We start from the raw sequence: 19,961 nt of genomic DNA, 5'->3' as shown, positions 1-19,961 counted from the left end.
AGCGCCTCCTGCCCCAGCCGGTCCAGACCCGTCCCAGCGCGGCCCGAGGAGCGCAGCGGGGCCGGGGCCGGGGCCGTGGCAGGGTGGGGCGGCCGCAGTCCCGGGGCTATAATTAGCTGTAATTAGCAGTCGCGGCTCCGCGCAGGGCGGGGGCAGAGTGCGGTCCCGTCCTGTCCCGCGGGACCCGGTCCCAGCACCCTCCGTGCGACGGCAGCTGCGGGACCGGGCGGGGCAGAGCGACTCGCGGTTCGTCCCGTCGACCCGAGCCGAGCCGTGCCCAGCCGATCCGAGTCGGGCCCAGCCGTGCCAGCCCTGCAGCCGCGGGGGCGGCGCGGCGGGCGGTGCCGCGGGCACTAGGACCCCGGTCAGCGCCCGGCGGGGCCGCGCTCGGCGGCCGCCGGGGCCCGGAGCCACTTGTGGAGGCGGCGGGGCCATGAGCCGGCGGTTCACCGTCACCGCGCTGCCCCGCCACGGCCCCGCGCCCGCCCGCGGGCCCGACCGCGCCGCGGGGAGCGACCGCCTGCCCGGCCGCGACGGCAGAGGTGAGCGCCCGGGCACGGCCGGGGGGCTGCGTGGGGCAGGGTCTCTGGGGCAAGGTCCGTGGGCAGGGTCCGGGGGGGGGGGTTGTGGGGCAGAGCCGGCGGATCAGGGTCTGTGGGCAGGACAGGGTCTGTGAAGAGGGTCCACGGTGCAGGGCAGGGGCGCTGGGGCAGGATTCCCAGGGCAGGGGCCGTTACAGGGCTGCGGAGCAGGGCAGGGGCGTCGGGGCACCGTGGGGGTGTGCAGAGTGGCTTCAGGACGGCTGTAAGTCAGCTGGGCACCTCAGAGGTTGCGGGGACCCCTGGAGTTGAGCTGGCGTGGGGCTGTGGGGCTTGGGACATGGGTGCAGAGGGGGGAGTGGATCTCAGCTGCCTGGGCAGGACCCCTCATCCCTGGGCTCTCCCCAGGGGCTGCCCCCACCCCCCAGGGAGCTCTTCTGCCCCATCGCCATCCCCATCATCTTTTGGAACAAGGCCCTGCTCCCGCAGGACTGGCAGCGGGACGGAGCTGGGATTGCGGCTGACATGGGGGGACAACTGTGGGTTGTGAGGCTACATGCTGCTCCCTGGGGAGCTGTGACGGAGGGTGGGCTGCAGGTCCCAAGGCGCGAGGGGACAGTCTGCGCCAGCCCGTGGTGGTGGTGCTGGTGGCCCACTGGGCTGCAGTGGGCTTCGGCGCTGGGGCCGGCAGGCTGTCGCCTCACAGTGCCTGGGGGACGTGGCAGCAAGGCTGTGCTGTCACCGGAGCCGTATCGATCCCAGAAACCCAGCCGATGGCAGCACCGTGCTGCGTGGAGCTGTGACCTTGCGCCCTTGGCAGAGGGCACTGGTGGGAGGCAGTGAGCAGCTGGATGGACACCACAATGGCCCAGCCAGGCTCTGCCCCCACGAGTGGGCTCTGGTCTGCGGCATCATGGCTATGGCCAGGTGGTGAGGGGCTGGACCTGGTGGCGAGCGGGTGTGCTTGTCATGCCACGGCATCCCGGGGTGGCTAGGCCGGGACCACAGGCTCCTCTGGGGGCAGAGCAGCCGGTGCTGAGCTGGAGCCGTGGCCGGGGCCTGTGGCCCTCCAGGATCAGCTTATCTGCTCGGCAGCTGATCTACTAGTGGGGGGCCAGGTGGGCTGGGCAAGGAGCAGGCCTGGCCAGGGGGGAGCTGGGGTGGGCATGGCACAGGGGCTGCATCAGGGGAGGTGCAGGAACGATGTCCCTCGTCAGCTGAGCTGTGACCTTGGCCCTTGCAGAGGACAGTCAGTGGCTCAGCCCTACCGGCAGGAGCCCCAGGATGGACCCTGCACCATGGGTCAGCCACAGCCATGGCAGGGTGCGTGCTGAGGAGCTGGGGCGGCACAGAGGACATGGAGGAGAGACCCCAGGCTGCCCCAATTCATGTCCCACTTTGCACTGTGGCCGCAGGGCTGCGGATGCAGCCTCCCAGGGTATGGATGGGAGGGGGTGCTGTGGGGCTGGGTGCCCGCAGGGCTGGTGTGAGGCTACAGACGGCAGAGCTGCCTGCACTGCACCGGGGAGGGACCAGGTCCAAGGCGGGTGCTGGGTGCTGCTTGGCCCTTCTTAGTGTCACGCATGGGGCTGGCAGTGGGGCTGCAATGACGGAGAGACAGGGACCATGGAGCGGGTCCCGGGGCTGGAGCAGGTGGGGGCTGCAGCCGGCTGTGCTGCACCGTGCTGTGGCAGCACGGGGACCCGGCACAGATGCTGGAGCGGCAGGACCACCCGGCCCCCGAGGGGCCTCGCTCTCAGCTGGCCCTGCACAGGGGCAGCCTGCCCGGCGGGTCGGTGCCGCACTCCTTGCGCCGTGGCGGGACCGTGGAGCCGCTTTGCTGCCGCCTCTCCCGGTCGCCTCTGCCCACGGGTGGCCCCACGCAGCCGGCACTGCGAAGGGGTTTCAGCCCTGTGGACCTGGGCTGGGCCAACCGGAGGCTGCCGGGCGGCCGGGGGAAGGGACTTCCTGGGCCCGGGCGCACGTCGCTGCTGCAGCTCGGCCGGGCCCGGGGGGTCGGGCCGGTGCAGCCGCGGGGGCCGTGCGGGGGCTGTGCGGGGTCGGCCGGGGCAGTGCCGGGCCTCGCTACCGCCAGGGGGCGCTGCCGGTACGGCCTCTGCCGGGTGGGTGTGCCCCGCCCGGCCCCGCCCCGCCGGGTCCCTCGTCCCGCAGCCGTTCGCAGGACCCGGCGGCTGCGGCCGCCGCGCGTGAGGGTCTCTCGCAGAACCCGTGGCGTGGGGGCTCGGGTGGGCCTTCCCCGGGACCCATCTGTGCGGGGCTGGGTCCCGCCGGGACGCTGGCCCTGGAGCTTCCCCGCCGCCCCGGGACGCTGGCCGTGGGGCAGCGGCCCTGAGTTGGGGGCCAGCGGGGTATCCCTGGAGCGGAGCTCTTCCGTGTCCCGAGGCAGCCGGGCTCGGCGGCAGTCGCCATGGCAACCAACTGGTTAAGGAGCCTCTCTCGTTGCCATGGAAACCGGGCCCGGTGTCATCCCTGCCGGCGGCTCCTGATGCTTGGGGGGTTCAGCTGCTCGCCCAGACCTGCCAGGGGCGGGCGAGGCCGTGGGGCTGTAGCAGGGCTGTGTGGGGCGGGCAGGGCTGCGGGGGGCAGCTGTGCTGGGGGCCAGCCCCGGGCAGGGTGGGCACCTGAGAAGGGTGGGCTTGGGTGGTGGCTGGGTCCTGGCCATGTGGCTGCGCCCTGGGAGGGTGGGGGGCAAGGGTGGGGCAGGACCCCCCACGAGGTGCTAGCGCAGGACCCCTGCAGCCCCCGCTCTTGGGAGGTGTCATTAAAAGCACCAAGGGGAGGGGCCGCTGTGGAGGGGCCGTGTGGCACAGGGGTTGTGGGACTGCTCCCGGGAGGAAATGAGGCAGCCCAAGCCCCCACTGTTGCCTGCGGTGTCTTCCCAAGGCCTGTCTGTGTCACTGAGCCCACCGTGGGCTGCTCCACCATGGGGTGCTGGGGGCTGGAGATGTGGGCTGGGCAAGTGGTGCTGTGTGGGACGCCGGGCACCCCAGAGGCTCAGCCAGCTGCGCTGCTGCACCCAACCCTGTCGGGAGCAGCCAGCGATAGCTGTGCAGCTGCTCCGCAGCCGGCACCGTGCCCTGCAGCCCTCAGCTGCGGCAGCCTGGCGTCCCCGGGGCTCTCCAGCCAGCATGGGGCTGCCTGGGGGCTCCTTGGCTGCACGGCCTGGGAGCGGGGCCCAGCGGGAGCGACTCACTCCCGTGGCTGATTCCTGGGCCAGGCTGCCCAGCCACTCACTGCCACAGCCCCGTGGCTGGCAAAACATCTGGATAGGGCATCCAGGGACACCTCGCCAGCTGTGTGTCGTGCGGGGATTTTGTGACATAGGAGCTCATGGCCTCCTGCCCTGCCCCACTGCTGCCCTTCTGCTCTTGGCCTTGGGCAGCTGCAACAGCTCCCAGCACCAGCCTGTGTTCGGCTCACAGATACATGGGGCACTGTCCCCTCCCTCCGCATCCTGTCCCACAGCTGAAGCTGGTGGCAGGTCTCAGCTGGCACTCATGTCACCTCCAGGCTCTGTTTTTGCCCTGGTGCTGGTGGCAGGGCTCTGACTTGTCTGGACAGGGACAAACAAGACCCCTTCATCCTACCAAGGTGCTGCAGGACGTGCCCCTGGGCTCATGGGGCTGGCAGGACGGAGTGGTGCAGGGCACACTGTGATGCAAATCATCTGCATGGCCCGTGGTTGCATGTAAGCGTCGCTGCCCTCCATGCCCTGCTGTGCCTCCGGGCTCCCTCCCTCCCTTCATGTCCTCCTGGGGTGTCTCCCACCCCAACTTTTCTTTCTCCTGGGGGCTGCCTGGCCTCGTGTTCTCAAGCCCCTGGTGCTGCCAGGAGCACCCTGCAGAGCTGGGACCACAGGATGTCCCATCCAGGCAGGGTGGGGGATTGGGAAGGCTGCTGACGGTGCCCAGGGATCGCTGTGTGCTGACTGACATCTCTGCAGCACGGCTGCCCCGGCCTCCCAAGCCGGCTACTGCCTGGCTGCCCGCTCTGTGCCCTCAGGAGGTTTCCCAGCATCTCCGCACGTGTCTTGCTCATGGGAGGTGTGACCGCTGCAGCTGACAGGACAGGACAGGGCTTGCGGCCGGCTGCCAGGACACCTTCCCCAGGAAGGGCTGCAGGGACAGTTCCCCACATTGGGCTCTGCATGGCATGGTGGGTGCAAGGGAGACTGGAACATGTTCGGGGAGCTCCGTGGGGTCTGCAGTGATAAAGAGCGGTTTGCAGGGGTGGTGTGTGTACGGGAATGGCTCTGGCTCTTGGAGGTGTCACACAGCTCAGCAGTCTCCATCCCAGGGGGGAGTGCAGAGCTGTTGTGAGGGGTTGTCCAGCTGTGCTGTGCCAACCCCTCGGCCTGCCAGAGGAGCTGCGCAGCTCTACCTCGTCATTCCTGGGCAGCCTCTTGCAGTTAAGTGGGGCACTGATGCCGTGCCTGGCCCCATGCCAGCATCCTGCCTGTGCCCAGGCTCCGGGGCCACTTGCAGCTGATCTTCCCTGTCATGCCCAGGGAAAGCCACCTGCCTCCTTCCATCCCTGGTTCCTCTGCCCATGCCCTCAAGCTCCCTACAGCCCCCCGTGCCAGACCCCTTTTCCCGGAGAAGGGTCTGGTGTGGGGGCTGCCTGCAGCCCCCAGGCGTGGGCACTGCCCAAGCCATGCCAAGCCTCTTTGCTCCTGGTGGACTGGGGCCATGTACCCCAGTCCCAAGGTGTCACACTCACAGGCCAGGGTTAGGCCACTGCTGTGCTGGGGGGGTGAGACCCCTCGGTCTGGCTCTGCCCCAGGGACACCCCAATATGCCCCCCTGATGGTGGTGTGCATGGGCTAAGCAAACGTTATTGATAGCGTAGCCCCCCTGTGCTGCCGGCAAATCCCAGTCCCTGAAATGGAGCCATAATCCAGGGATTAGGGGATTAGTGGTCTTTCACGTGCTCCCTCCCCCCATCTGTTTTAGCAGGAAAATCCCTCTTGTGCCGTGCCCACGCGCTGCGGCCTCCTGCGCAAAACCACCCTCTCGGCACTCGCCGTGGCGGGCTGGCCCCCGCGCAGCCCCCGGCCCGCTGCCCCTCTGCCCAGCCATGGCGCCTGTGCAGGGGTGGGCTCTGCAGACCCCCGAGAACCTGCCAGGCAGGGCAGCTCTGCCCACTGCATCCTGCCTGCAGCCCTGTCTGTGCAGGCAGCTGGGGGCGGGGGGGGCAGTCGCGTCCCTTGGGAGTGGGCCAGCCCCTTGCTCCAGCACTGGCTCCCGCTCAAGGCTGAGGGATGCGGGGCCGACAGGACGGTGCTGCTGCGGCGGGGCAGGGGCAGCCACCTCCCATGGCCGGTGCACAGAGTCCTGGGCAGGGACAGGGACCCACAGGCCGAGTGAGGGAGGGGTGGCAGCGCTCTGCCCGTGCTGGCTATCCTGCCGGCTGTCCTGCACGGTTTGCGGCAGAGCTGGGGCTGTGCTGGTGCAGCTCCCGGGGGACACCAGGCCCAGGGGTCCTGGCTGCAGTGGGCAGGGCAGGGCTGGGGCTGCCAGTGAGGCTGCTGTGAGGGGTCCGAGCCCTCCTGCCCCGCAAGGTGAGGGCCGGGGAGCCTCTGCGCTGCAGAGCAGCTGGCCCCGTACCAGGAGAAAGTAAACAATTAATTATAGCCGTCAAGAAGTAACTAACGCCAGCGGGCTGTCATGATCTCAGCCGGCTCTGGAGGAGATGCCGGCAGCTGCAGCCAGCTCCGGCTCTGGGCTCCTCCCGGATTAAGTGTTTGAGAGAAGGGGGTCTGCAAGCGGTCCCGGGGTCAGTGCAGGGTCCTGTCACCAGCCCCCCGCCCGAGCGTGGCCCTGAACCCTGCGGCCCTGCTGGGGAATGAGCTGCGAGGACAGGGTGCTCTGGGGGAGGCAGCGGGGCCCGCGGGGGTTGGCCCCTTCGCAGCCCTTCTCCAGGGTCAGCCCCCAACCTGCCAGGCTGCAGGTCCGAGGGGAAGCTGTGCCACGGTGTTCCCGGGTGTGTCGTGAGCCCTGGCCCCTGGAGACACCGGGGGGATCAGGCTGAGCACACTTCCATCTGTGGGCAGCGTTTTCCACTCTGCAGGGCTGCTGCAGCTTCTGCCGGACTGCTGGCCCTACTGCTGGGTGGTCTGGCCACCCCTCTTATCCGCAGGGTGGGCTTGGATGACGGTGGCTGCAGGCCGGTCCTGCTGCTGGGGCAGGGGGACTTCGCCCCCGGCCGGGGCCCTGCTGCCTGCAGAGGGATCCTCGGTGTGGCTGGCACTACCCACGTCGGAGCTGCGACTGCCCGTGTTGCCCTGACCCCAGGCCTCAGCGTCCCTTGGGGATGCGTGGGGCCCACAGGCGCTGGGTCTGCCCCACTGCACACCTCGAAACGGGTACTCGGTCCCGGGGTTCGCCGGTGGCCGGTGCGGGGTTGGCGGCGGGGTGTGGGGTCAGTGCGGGGCCCGGTGCGGGGCCGTCCCGCCCGCGCCAGCCGGGCCCGCAGCGCTGCCGTGCCCTAGTTCCTCCCCCCGCCTGACTCCGCCGGGAGGCGGCGTGCGCTCCGCTTCGCGCCCTCCCCCCGCCGCTGCTCCCCTCCCCACAGCGGCGGGGGCAATGCCTCCTGCATACGTGATGAAGTGAGCGGCCGGGCTGGGCTCCGCCGGCAGCACTGAGCCGAGAGCCCGGGCGCCTCCGCACTGCAGCCCCCTCCCAGCGGCGGCGGGGGGCGGCGCGGGGACGCGGCTGGCTGCGGAGCGCGGTGCTCGCAGCTCCCGGGCAGCAGCGTGCGGCCGCGGGCAGCCGGCGCCATGCTGAACAACCTGGCCGACTGCGAGGACGGCGACGGCGGCGCTAACCAAGGTGAGGAGTCGGGGACCGGGAGAGCCCGTGGCTACCGCTCCCGCCGGGCTGGGGATCGGGGCTCGGCGCCGAGCGGGTGGCAGAGGCGGCGCGGAGCCGGGGGCTGCGGAGGCTGGGGGTGCCGCGGCCGCCGGACCCCACCGCGGAGCAGGCGGCCAGCACCGCCGCCGCCCGCGACGGCGGCTCTTGGTCCGCGGCCCCGCGGGGCTGCGGCGGGCGGTGCGGAGCTGCTCGCTCCCGCTGCCGACCCGCGGCTGCGGCTCCCCGCGGCGGGCGCCTCCGCGTAGCCCCGGCCCCTCTCCCGCCGCTGCGGCAGCCCCGGGAAACGGCGGAGCGGCTGGAGCAGCGGCCGCGGCAGAGCCGAGCCGTACTCGGGGCTTACCGGGGAGCCTCCTCCCGGACGGGGGCTGCGGGCTGCGCCCTGGGCGATCGCGCCGGGCGCCGGCACCCGCCCTCTCCCGGGCGGTCCCCGGCGGCCGCTGCACCGGCCCGCTCCCGCCAGCCCGGGACCCCCGGAGGGGACCCCGCGCCCGGCTGCCGCCAGCCCGGGACCCCGGGAGGGGACCCCGCGCCCGGCTGCCGCCAGCCCCCCCCCGCGACCACCTCCTCCCCATTCCTCTTTAGCGCCTCCCCCATCCCCGCTGCCGCCCCCCCAGCCCTCCCTGCTGCCGCCCCCCCATCTCCGGCTGCCGCCCCCCCATCCCTCCCTACCGGCTCCCCCATCCCGACAGCCGCCCCCCCATTCCTCCGTGCTGCCGCCCCCCATCCCCGGCAGCCGCCCCCCCCCGCCGCGCCCCCGTATCCACCGCCCTCTCCAGGGCCGCTGCCGCTGTCCGCGGTGCTGAAGCGGCCGCCCGGGCCCTGCTCCGGGGCCGCCAGAGCCGCTCGGCCCGGGACCGCTCCGCTCAGCCCCGCTTGTACCGTGCGCTGCCAGCCGGAGCTGGGCCGTTTCCTGCCCACCCCGGCCGGGCCCGCTGCAGCCCCGGCGCAGTGCAGGCGGGCAGGGCCGCTGCGAACGGCGGGCGACGGGCCGGGGCTGCAGCCCCGCGGGTTATGGGGCCGCCAGGCCCTGACAGCAGCCGCCCGACTGCTGGTACTTTAGGCTGAGCTCTCCCCGGGGCACCCGCCAACAGCCGAGCTGCTGCAGAGGGTCCTGGGGTCCCTGCAGGGTCACGTCCCGCCCCAGGCACGCGGGCACCCGGGGCAGCGCAGCAGCCTCCTGCAGGTGCTTCTGTCGGGCACAGGGATGGGTCGGAGCCAGGGAAATGCAGCGATGTGCCCGAGGGCACCTGCAGTGCCTCTCTGACCCCCTGCAGCCCCTCACCAGGTTCTCTTGACAGGTCCCCTTGCAAAATCGGTTGAAAGCCCCAGCCAGGAGGGCTGCGAGGGGACAACTGGCTCTGGCAGTCACTGCAGAAGTCCCCAGCTGTCTGCATTGAGGCTCTGGGCACAGCGACCAAGAGGCTTTTGGTGTTCGCTCTGCTCCGTGGACCTGAGCCTGTTTATTTGCTTGTTTATTCATGGTGCTACTCAAGGTCAGGGCTGGCAGGAGTCTTCTGGGGGCACCTTGCTGGGCTGGAGGGAGCCGAGCTGGCCTCTGATTTTGCCCTTCCCTGGGATGTCACCCTCCCCTTGCCCTCTGCAGTACCAGGATCCATCCCACTCACTGCATTTCCATCACAGCAGTGCCAGTGGCACAGCAGCAGGCGTTTCTGCCTTGCTGGGGTCTAGCAGGAGGGCTGGACACGGTGCCACTAGGGATGGATCAGGCAGACTGTCCCCTAGTTGGGGCCAGGTGAGATGGCACCCTGTGAGGCTGGAGGTGGCGGAGGCCCTTGGGGGCTTGGGAGAGCAGGGGAGCATGTGCAGGGAGGGGCATGGCAGAGCCCCCGCACACATGCCAAGGACAGCTGCTGCAGGGGGGTCTCACTGAGTGCCCTGCATGGGATTGTCTGAGGGACCATGGACACCCCAGGGGGTGGCAGAACTGTTGCATACCAGCGAGGATCAGCCGCGTGCATCCTGGCTGCTCCAGCACTGGCCGGCTGGCAATTTGCAGAGCCCAGTGAAGCTACTGAAGCCCCGGTGCCACTTAGGCCATATCTGTCAGAAAGGCCAAGCAGTGTCCCCGCCCAGGACCTGCTCTGGACAGCCTGTGAGAGCTCCTGACAAGGGCTGGAAGGGCTCCAGTCCTGTCAGGCTGGTGAGGGTTGGGCTGGTGGCAGACCCTCTGGGGAGGTGGTGGGGAGCAAGCAGTGCTGCTGTCCACGCTGTCCAGGCTGGCAGCTTACATCGCTCTGTTTGGGGGTGTGGAAGGGTCAGTTGCAGCCCCGCTGCAGGCTGCCATGCTGGTGCTCCAGCCTGGAGGCACAGGGCTGTCCAAGGAGCACAGACCTGGGATTGGGAGGCTTTGCTGGAGCTTGTGTTCGTGGCCATTTCCAAGGCAGAGTTCGGGCTGTTGGGGAATCTGGGAAGCTGTTTAAACGCAGCCAGCCAAAGCGCCTGTGCTGGAAATCCTGCGCCTGCAGGGCCGGCTGATCAAAGGGAGGATAATCCCGGGTTTAGGAAGGAAGAGGATAGGTCTGAAGTAGCAGTTGCTCCCATTTGGGTCAGGCAGTGAAAGAATCCAGTGCAAAAGGCCATTCGCTGTGCCCACCGGCTAGAGGGGCAAAGCACAGCCCTGGGGCAGGGGGAGCATCCCACCCATCCCCACCCCATCCCACCCCACCACTGCGCTGCAGCCAGGAGCTGGCACTGCCACATGTGCTGCCAGTGTGAGCCAGTGCTGCTCCGGCCACCGGTGGTCCCTGCCTCTGCAGGGACTGCTGGTGCTCTGTGGCCTGTCTGCAGGTTACCCTACCAGGGGCAGCTGGCAGACACCCTTGCTCAGGGGAGAAAGAAACCTGGGTGGGAGCAGATGTGCCAGCCACTATAAGAGCCCCTTGGCCATCCCCATCTGCCTTAGGCACCGCCAGGCCAGCAACCCAGAGCACATCCAACAGTGGATGTGCAGCCAAGTCCCTTTGGTGGCTGGGGGTGACAAAACAGCACCATGGCTTCCCGGTCCTGCAGCTCCTGCAAAACAGCAGAAACTGGGAACATCAGCCAGGGCCACGTGCTCGCCCGTGTGCTCGCTGGGCTGCTGGGGTCACCCTGGGGTGCTCCTTGCCGCCGCAGGCAGAGCCCCAGGGAGCGGGAGGAGGCTGCTCGCCAGCCAGTGCTGTCAAGCATTCTGGCAAATTCAAGGTGCCCTGTGCGCCTCCAGGAGTGTCCCGGGGCGTCCCCAGGCGCCATGAGCAGCCACCACACTGCTGCCACCCCTGGGGTGCGGAGGGGCCAGTGCAGGAGGTCCCTGAGCTGTCAGCACCCCTGTGCCAGGACACCCCTGTGCCTGCAGGCCCTGGGGCTCTGCAGGAGCACAACGGAGGCACAGGGTGGGTGTGGGGCTGGGGCTGCCCTCGCCTGTCTCCTCTTGCCCGGTGCTCCCCCCAGCCGGCACCGCAGCCCCAGAGCCCGATGTCCCTGGCCAGGGCTCGCCGTGCGCGGCGGCTGAGAGGAATCGGGCCCTGCCGGTGTGCCGTGGAGGGGACAGGCTGGCTGCGGCCAGGCGGGAGCAGGCAGCAGCCCCGGCATCAGCTCTGGTTAATTAGCCTGTAGGGTTTGGCTGCCTGGGCTCCCCCAGCCAGTGTTCGGTGCCCTGCGCCATGTAAAGCGATTAGGGAGGATTTGGGAGAAGGGACATGACGCTTCCCAACCCAATTTAGGGCTGAGTAAAAGCCAGTAGGAGATCACATTGTGGCGGGTGCTGCAGCCCGAGCGCTGCCCTGTTGGGGTGAGCGAGCTCCCGAGGGGGCAGGGACGGTCCCTCGGCTTTGGGGTCCCCAGGCTGCCGGGCGGGCAGCGGGGCCGGCTTTGGGATGCCCCTGGCGGGCAGGGCTAGCGGTAAGCCTGCCGTGAGCAGGGCTGAGCGATGCCCACAGCGGGGCTGCGGGTTCCTGCCAGCAATCCCGCCGCTAGCCCTTCCAGCCGCCGCGGCAAATTAAAAGGCCGATTCATGTTGAGTGATCCCGGGGGAGGGGGGCGGCTGTGCGCCCGGATCGAAGCCTGGCACGGCTCGGCTCGGCTCCGCTCACGCCACCTTTCTCGCGTCGGGCTGCCCCGTCCCGTCCTGCGCTCCTGCCCCGCTGCCACCCGTCCCCGGGCTGTGTGGAGAGAGCGGGGCGCCTGCAGACTCGGCGGGCGCTGGGGGGACTCAGGGGGAGCTGGCAGTGTCCCGCGGGTCCCCAAGGCTGGGCAGGGACCGGCCGTGGCAGTGGCGGGTGGGGTCGAGGCGAACCCTGCCCGGGGCGGGCTGCGGTGGCCCTGGCTGCCTCTGCCTTCACAGACACACAAATCCTGTGGCAGCTGCCGGGGAGATGCTGCACCAGCCCCTCTGCGGCAAAATGGAGCGGGGAGCGCATCGTCACCTGGGACCCCGCGGCCCTGGCACTTAACTCCTTCCAGCCTGCGGGGCCAGGGGCGAGGCGGGTGGCCGGGGGTCCCCGTGTCCCCACCTCTCTCCAGTCCGGGGCCTCTCCCGGTGCCGATCTTGCCGACGGTACCGCTGGGCGACGGGCTACCGTGCCCCGGGCCGGCCCGACGGTGCCCGCGCAAGGTCCCTGCGGTGCCGGGGACGGGCGGTGCCGGCGGGGGGTGGAGGGGCGGCGAGGTTTGGGTGCTGCTGTGGTGCCGGCCGGCACGCCGGGTGCTGCTGGTGTCTGCCGTGCGGAGCCGGGCAGTGCCGGCCCGCGGGGTCGGGCGGGCGGGGGCCGGGGCGCGGATCCGCGCGGGGCCGTCGTCCGGTCGCCTGCGCCGTTACATAAGAGCGGGAGCCGAGGCGGCCGTGGCTCGGCGTTGCCATGGAAACCAGCACGGTGATGTCGTCGGCCGGGTACCAGGCGGTGAGGCGAGGCCCCTGTGGGCTCCACTCTCCCGGTGGGGTCCCAGGGCATAGCCAGGCTGCAAGCACAGCCCCCAAGGTGCCGCCCAGTCCTGCTCGGTCCCAGTGGGTGGGATGGGCTCTGGCCTCCCCTGGTCCTGTGCCCTCGTGCCCCTGTGCCGGGGACGAGCCCCGCCATCAGCCTGCAGGGCATCCTCATTTTCATAGTGGACATCTCACATGCACACAGTCCCTGGAGCCAGTGTGGGTGGGCGAGAGCCATGGTGAGCAGGCAGTGGACAACCTGTGCCGCTGCTGTTACCTAACGAGCACTGGGAGCATCACCTTAGACAAAACTGGAGAAAGGAACACATTGGGTCTGGAATGAGAACCCCCCATGCACCCTTCAGTGGGGGACATGGGGCTGGGCACATGCCAGTGGTGCAACATGTGGCACCAGGCGTGTGCCCAAGGGGGCCCTGGAGTGAGTCTGGCCAGACTTGCAGACCAGGGTGTCTGTGTGCTGTCGCCAAGGCCATTCCTGCACAGGAGCGTGTGGGCTCTGCCCTGCAGTTTACCTGAGCCGTCAGGGACACTACCACCCTGCTGCTCTGCACCAGAGGAGGCTGGGGACCAATGGGAGGTGCGGGGTTACCTTGTGGGTCGGTGTCACCTGTGGTGCCTGGGGCTACGCCTCCTGGTCAGCCAGGAGCACCACATCCGCTGGGGAAATTGCAGATGGTGAATCACCACCACACACAGGCAAACCGGCTCCCAGGATGCCAAATATGAGTCAACTGGCAGGAGGCAGGCGGTCTTCAAAGGACCGGGCTGCTCCAAACGGTGGCTGGGGTCTGTCCCAGGACAGTCACAGTGCGTGGGTGGCCGTGTTACCCTGGCCCACAGGTGGCCCCTGTGCTGTCCCTGTGCCCATGGGCGCTCCCGAGTTCTGTACTCAAGGCTGTCAGAGGGGACAGCTCTTGCCCTGGGCCCAGGGTGCGGAGCAGGTCCATAAGCCTGTCCATGCAGGCAACCTGCTTGGCAGTGCTGCTGCCACAGGCTGTGCAGCTGCCCTGGCTGCAGGGCCATGGTGCTGGGGATGGGTGCATGGGAAGCCTCTCTCCTCCCACCCAGGGCTGGGCACCAGGCCTGCCTGCTCAGGTTTCCCTGTGCTGTGGGGGCTGTCGCTTTGCCCAGCACCTTGTCTTTTGGCTCCCTGGCCCTCTGCAGCCACTGCCCCTGTGCCTTCTGGGCCTCCGCTCAGGGCTGTGCCAGTCCCGTGGCACTATCTTCACTGCTGCTCCATTTCCAGCCTGATTTATTTCTGCTGCTCTGCAGCTCGGCTGTTTTCCTTGCTATTAAGCCGACTCCAGGTTTCTTCTGCACAATGTCGTTAATGCAGCGAGCAGCCACGGCCCTGTCCCAGCAGCATTGCAGGCTCTGTGTCACTGCAGGTGGCTTCTCTGCCCCGGCAGAGCAGCAGCACCTGCCTCAGCTGGCAGCACCGCCGGACACCTCCACACCTTGTGGCACAGCCAGCAAGGCCACAGCCCCTGCTCCTGTGGTGCATGCTGGGGAGCAGGACCAGACATCCAGCTGCTTGCCCGTGTTCCCAGGCACCATGCCGGGACCGTCCTGTACTGAGCAGCTGGCCAGATCCTGCCCCCTCACCCACCCTGTGCTGTGAGTTATTGCTGCCAGTCGTCCTGCCGGGAGGATTCCCCCTGGATCCACACTGCTCACCTCACTGCGCGGATGCGCTCCGGTGGGTGCACGCACCAGGGTGGCACGTGGCTCCTGGGGACAGGCGGCCCCCGTCCATGCCTTGCACAAGAGGTGATGCTGGCAGCTGGGACACAGGGGCTGCCATCACCTGTCCTGGGATCAGGTGTGAGCACAATGCCCAAGGCTCCTGCGAGAGCTGGGGTGCAGCTGTGACCCCTCGGCTGCAGCCCCGCAGCGCAGATACTCTCCTGGCATGGGCTGGGGCTGCTTGGCTGACCTGGTGGCATCTCTGCAGGTGATGGCAACCCTAAGGAGAGCAGCCCCTTCATCAACAGCACGGACCTGGAGAAGGGCAAAGAGTACGATGGCAAGAACATGGCCCTCTTCGAGGTAGGGCACGTGGGCGGCCAGGCAGGGAGGGTCCCTGGGAGGGGGCCAAGCTGGTCAGCTGGCCCACCACACCCTGACCTGTGCCCTGGGCACCATGACACCCTGGACCCACAGACCAGGGTCTCCCCACTGCCACAGCTGTGACCAGCAGGGCTGGCAGTGGGGTGGCAACTGCCAAAGTCATCATGTCCCAGGGCTGGCCGGCATCCCGAGGGACTGTCCTCATTGCTTGGGGCTCTGCTCTCTGCAGGAGGAGATGGACACAAGCCCCATGGTCTCGTCCCTGCTGAGTGGGCTGGCCAACTACACCAACCTGCCACAGGGCAGCCGGGAGCACGAGGAGGCTGAGAACAATGACGGGGGCAAGAAGAAGCCAGTGCAGGTACGAGACATGGAAGGGACGTGGCCACAGGCTGCCCTGGGGACAGCCAGGTACCTTGGCCTCTGTCAGGGCGCAGTGTCACCTGGGGTCTCTGGCTGCACTGCCGGAACAGGACCCCTCGTCCTCTGCCAGCTGGGCCTGTGAGCCCTGCTGACCACCTGCTCCCTCGCAGGCCCCGCGGATGGGCACCTTCATGGGCGTCTACCTGCCATGTCTCCAGAACATCTTTGGGGTCATCCTCTTCCTGCGCCTCACCTGGGTGGTGGGGATCGCCGGCATCATGGAGTCCTTCTGCATGGTCTTCCTCTGCTGCTCCTGTGTGAGTGATGGAGCCAGTGGGGCCTCCACGACCCCCTGGGTCTGGAGTTGCACCAGCTGGGCTGGCCAGACTGCAGAGAGGTGCAACCCTTGCCGCCCTGCCCTGCCCTGCCCCTGCCCTGCCCCTGCTCCTGCCCCTGCCCCACTTACAGCAAGGAGAAGCCTTTGGCTTCCCAAAGGAATCAGCAGCAGAATGGTGCTCATATGGCAACCCAGATCAGAGCTGCTGTGCGGGCAGGGGTGTCCCCTGCCCTCGCCATGTGTGCCATGTTGTAGTGAGCCATCACACCACAACAGTGACCCCAGGGCAGAGGCTGTGGGGGCTGAACGCAGGCAGTGTCCTGAGCAGCCCGGGGACCCCCTGCCCCTTGTGGTTCCTCTGAGGGGCTCAGCCCCCCAGCCATGCTGCCTGTGAGCAACCCTGCCTGACCACCCATCCATCCCTCCATCCATCCATCCCTCCCTCCCTCCATCCATTCATCCATCCCTCCTTCCCTCCTTCCCTTCCTCCATCCATCCCTTGGGTGTCCCAGCCCAGCAGAATGTCCCAGTTACTGCCCCAGAGAGCCCCATGTCCCAGCATGGCCCTGGGGAGCCCCACGTCCCAGCACATCCCTGGAGAGCCCCATGTCCCAGCACAGCCCCAGCTCTCCCTGCTCCCCTGTCCCTCTGCCCCAGTGACGAGGGAGTTCTGCTGGGTACCGACACTGTGTTTCTTCCCGCAGACAATGCTGACTGCCATTTCCATGAGTGCAATCGCCACCAACGGTGTAGTGCCAGGTAGAGCTGCACCAGTGCCTGTGTGTGTGTGCTGGGGCAAAAGGAGCTCGTTCCTGCTGGGTTGGGTGCCTGCGGGAGTCCCTGTGCCACCGAAGAGCTGGGCTGAGCTTGGCAAAGGGCTTTGCCCAGAGAGCATCCCCTGAGGCCATCCCGCTCCCTGGGCTGTGCCAGTGCCGTGCACGGGAAGGTGGATGTCGCCACCAGCCGCTCCCAAGCCTCTGCCACCAGCCCGCGCAGGTTCCCCATCGCCTGGGGAGAGCGTGGAGCTGGAGCTGCCACCCGTCCCCAGAGCCGCGAGGTGCAGATGGCAGCGAGAGCCGCCAGCCACGGCTCCTCCCTCCGCCAGACTGGAGAGGCCGCAGGGGAGCCGGGGAGAGATGCCGGCAGGAGGATGGGGAGCCAGGGCTGCCAGGGGCTGGGCAGTGGGGTGGCCTCTCCCGCCAGCCTGCCCGAGCTGTGCTGGACACGAGGACACTGCTGTGCCCTCTCCATCCCCAGAGAGGCACTGGTGGGCTCTGGCCCTGCGGGTGTCCCCACGTTGCCTCCCCCCGAGTGTGCCCAGTCCCAGAGCTGGGAGCGGGTGAGCTGTGCTGGCCCAGCAACTCTGATGCACTGGGCATGGTTCTGGCAGCGCCAACGCAGGGTATAATTAAAGCTATTTATCATCCTGCTGTGGCAGGACCATCGATCCTGGCCACCCAGCTCTAAGGGCTCCTCTGGGAGGATGGAGCAGGGCATGGCCTGTGTCCCTGTGGCTCCAGCACCTGTCTGGCATCCCAGGGGACATGTGTCCCCTTGGCCATCACACCTGGCTGCTGGGCTCCTAGGGAATGGCTCTGCCTGTGTGATTGCTCCGGCTGCTCTGGGGCCCTGGAGACTGCACCCTGCTCCCTGCTGGAGCTGAGTCTGGGGCTGCCCCGGCCCCGTCCTGCTCTCTGGGACCTCTGGCAGGGCTGGGGGTGCTGCTGGGCTCTGACTGGGACCCAACTTTGCTCTCTCTGGCAGCGGGTGGCTCCTACTACATGATCTCACGCTCGCTGGGACCCGAGTTTGGTGGGGCCGTGGGGCTCTGCTTCTATCTGGGAACCACCTTTGCTGGCGCCATGTACATCCTGGGCACCATTGAAATCCTGCTGGTACGTGCCTGGTTCTTCGCCTGCATGGTGCTGATGGCTCAAGCCCTGGCAGGACAGCCTTGTGTCTTGCAGCCCAGCAGGGAGCTGAGGCTTCATAGTGGGGCCAAGGGACCCTTCTCTGGGGTCACCTCCCTGGGGCTGTCAGCTGGTTGGTGATGCCCTGACTCTCTCCCAGGCCTACATCTTCCCAGCCATGGCCATCTTCAAGGCAGAGGACGCCAGCGGGGAGGCAGCCGCAATGCTCAACAACATGCGTGTGTATGGCACCTGTGTGCTGACCTGCATGGCCACCGTGGTGTTTGTGGGGGTCAAGTACGTCAACAAGTTTGCCCTGGTCTTCCTGGGCTGTGTCATCCTCTCCATCCTCGCTATCTACGCTGGAGTCATCAAGTCAGCCTTTGACCCACCAAGCTTCCCGTGAGTACAACATCCCGTGGACCTGCAGCGAGGCCGGGGTGCACGGGCACACGGCTGAGCACCTGCCCTCCCCAGGATCTGCCTCCTGGGCAACAGGACCCTCTCGCGCCACGGCTTCGACCTCTGCACCAAGATGGTGGTGGAGGGGAATGAGACAGTGGGCTCCAAGCTCTGGGAGCTCTTCTGCACCTCCCGCTTCCTCAATGCCACCTGTGATGAGTACTTCACCATGAACAACGTGACCGAAATTGAGGGCATCCCCGGCGCTGCCAGCGGCCTCATCCAAGGTGTGCACAGCGTGGGGGCGGAGGAGTGGGCATGCAGGCGTGGGGATGTGGGTGTGGGGACGTGATCATGGGGACGGAGGTGCAGGACAAGCCCCAGGGGAGCTGTGGCTGGGGCAGTGGCTGTGCCTGCTGGGCAGCTCCACTGGCCAGGCTGCTGGAGGAGCCAGTGCTGGGGGAGCCACCGGGCGGGCGGATGGCAGTGCTGGGTCCAGATGAGAGGGTATGCGGGTGATCCCTGCTGAGGGTGACCCCTGCCATGGGTGATCCTGCTGTGGGTGATCTCTGCTGAGGGTGATCCCTGCCATAGGTGATCCTGCTGTGGGTGATCCTGCTGTGGGTGATCCCTGCTGAGGGTGACCCCTGCCATGGGTGATCCTGCCATGGGTGATCCTGCTGTGGGTGATCTCTGCTGAGGGTGATCCCTGCCATAGGTGATCCTGCTGTGGGTGATCCTGCTGTGGGTGATCCCTGCTGAGGGTGACCCCTGCCATGGGTGATCCTGCCATGGGTGATCCTGCTGTGGGTGATCCCTGCTGAGGGTGATTCCCGCTGTGGGTGATCCCACCGTAGGTGATCCTGCCATGGGTGCTCTGCCCTTCGGGCACGGTGAGCTGTGCTCACGCTGTACCAGGCAGCAGGATGGGCTCCTGCACCATAGGACCAAGCTGGGTGCTCCGGCCGCCCGCATGTGGTCTGTGCCAGCTGGACTGCAGCAGCTCGACTCTGAAGGATGCCCAAAGGCTGGGGAGGAATAAATCCTCCCTCTGCTTGAGAAAGGCTGGTATCGATCTGAGGTTTTGTGAGGAGTGATTGTCCCTTGGGGACACTCTGCTGCTGCGGCCACAGCTGTGCCAGGAGAGTGGCCAGGGCCGCAGAAAAACTCATGAATTGGCTGGGAGGAGCCACTTTTAACCTGTTTTTCTGGAGCTGCTGGTGCATTTGCCAGGTGCTCATGCTCCGCGGCTGGGCAGCGGAGGATGATGCTCAGTGCCACACTCAAAGGGTGTTTGCAGACCCCTGCTCCATGGGGCCGTGCTGGCAGGACCTGCTCTGGGTGCTCCCACGCCAGGATGGGTGTCAGGGCTCAGGACCAAAGAGCCCTTTTGGGCTTCCCTGCCTGCGCAGCCATGAGCAGGATTAGACCTTCCTCAGCGCAACAGCCCAGCCGGGCGCTCCTGCGGTGCCAGTCTGGGTGTTGGGTGGTAGCTGTGCTGGCTGTGCGGCATGTGGTGTACGTGCGTTGACCTTGCAGCAGCTTCAAATCCAGTGGGTCCCATGGAGCTGGGCAGGGTCTGGGGTGCCTGGGCACAGCTGGTGCTTGCCACAGGGCAGCACAGGGCCATGTGTCCCCCCGGTGCTGAGGCTGTGCTGGGGCAGCTGTGCGGCTGCTCCAGCCTGTCCCTCCCATGGTGGCTGCACAGACCCAGGTGTAGGAGCTCGGCTGTCGCTTATCACACAGCACCTGGGGCTACAGATGCTGGGCTGTGTCACGGAGATGTGATGGAGCACATTCACTGGGTGTTTGGGAGGCTTTGATTGCAATTGTGTCCCATGCTGAGGTCCCGTGGGGCAGATAAGGAGTCCCAGCCTGCTCCTGCTGGTGACAGTCCTGTGCGGGGGGGGACATGGACCCTCTGTCCAGCCTGGTTAGTCTTTGTTAGGGTAGCAGACAGTGAATGCTCCTGGCAAAGCCAGGACCCTGTTCTGGGGTGGCTGATGGCGAGGGTGGCTGGGCTGGCAGTGTCTTGGGACAGGGTGTCACCGTGCAGCCACAGCAGAGGTCAGGCTGGCTGTGCCCAAGGCACTGGCTCTCCCTATGGGGAGAAATGTGCCTTCTGAGAGGACAAGCCAGGCAGAGCTGTGTTGGTGGTGGCTGCCAGGCCCGTCTATCATCTAGGAGTGGGCAGGGGACGTTACACAGCTGGGGAGGTGTGCTTGATGCTGGATGCTGAGGGCTGGTCCTTGTGGGGCCCTTCTGGACTGAATCACCAGCCTCTTTGCAATGCTGTTGTCCTGTCTATGCTGTGCCCTGGTGCTGATTGCTCTCTGCTGCTCCAGTTTCTCACTGTGATCTGTGGCCAAGGCAGCACGTGGAGGGACACTAAGCCTCTGACATCAGCCCTGCACTCGTAATCCCATCAAAAACATTATCAAGTTACTTTGACACGATCCACTTCCCTTAAACCTGTGTTGATCAGCATTAATTATACTACCCTCT

General features: G+C 67.4%; 1 protein-coding gene across 3 annotated transcripts in view; it reads left to right on the top strand.

Annotated features, from left to right (window-relative positions):
• Positions 1–433: 433 nt before the first annotated feature.
• SLC12A5 (solute carrier family 12 member 5) overlaps positions 434–19,961 on the top strand; it is a gene marked incomplete at its 5' end in the record, with an annotated part of 31,958 nt that continues 12,430 nt past the window's right edge. For 2 of the 3 annotated variants that reach the window (XM_082065154.1, XM_082065153.1), the window contains 8 exons: positions 434–542; positions 14,329–14,423; positions 14,674–14,805; positions 14,978–15,124; positions 15,849–15,903; positions 16,909–17,039; positions 17,215–17,456; positions 17,532–17,743. In XM_082065154.1, the coding sequence (XP_081921280.1) occupies positions 434–542; positions 14,329–14,423; positions 14,674–14,805; positions 14,978–15,124; positions 15,849–15,903; positions 16,909–17,039; positions 17,215–17,456; positions 17,532–17,743 (1,123 nt within the window). Of the gene's footprint in view, positions 543–14,328; positions 14,424–14,673; positions 14,856–14,977; positions 15,125–15,848; positions 15,904–16,908; positions 17,040–17,214; positions 17,457–17,531; positions 17,744–19,961 lie in introns of those variants that run through there. The other variant, XM_082065155.1, reaches the window with a different exon arrangement.

The sequence above is a fragment of the Streptopelia decaocto genome (assembly GCF_964273445.1).
Source record: "Streptopelia decaocto genome assembly, chromosome: 14".
NCBI lineage: Eukaryota > Metazoa > Chordata > Aves > Columbiformes > Columbidae > Streptopelia > Streptopelia decaocto.
This window is presented reverse-complemented; position numbering and strand designations above follow the sequence as displayed.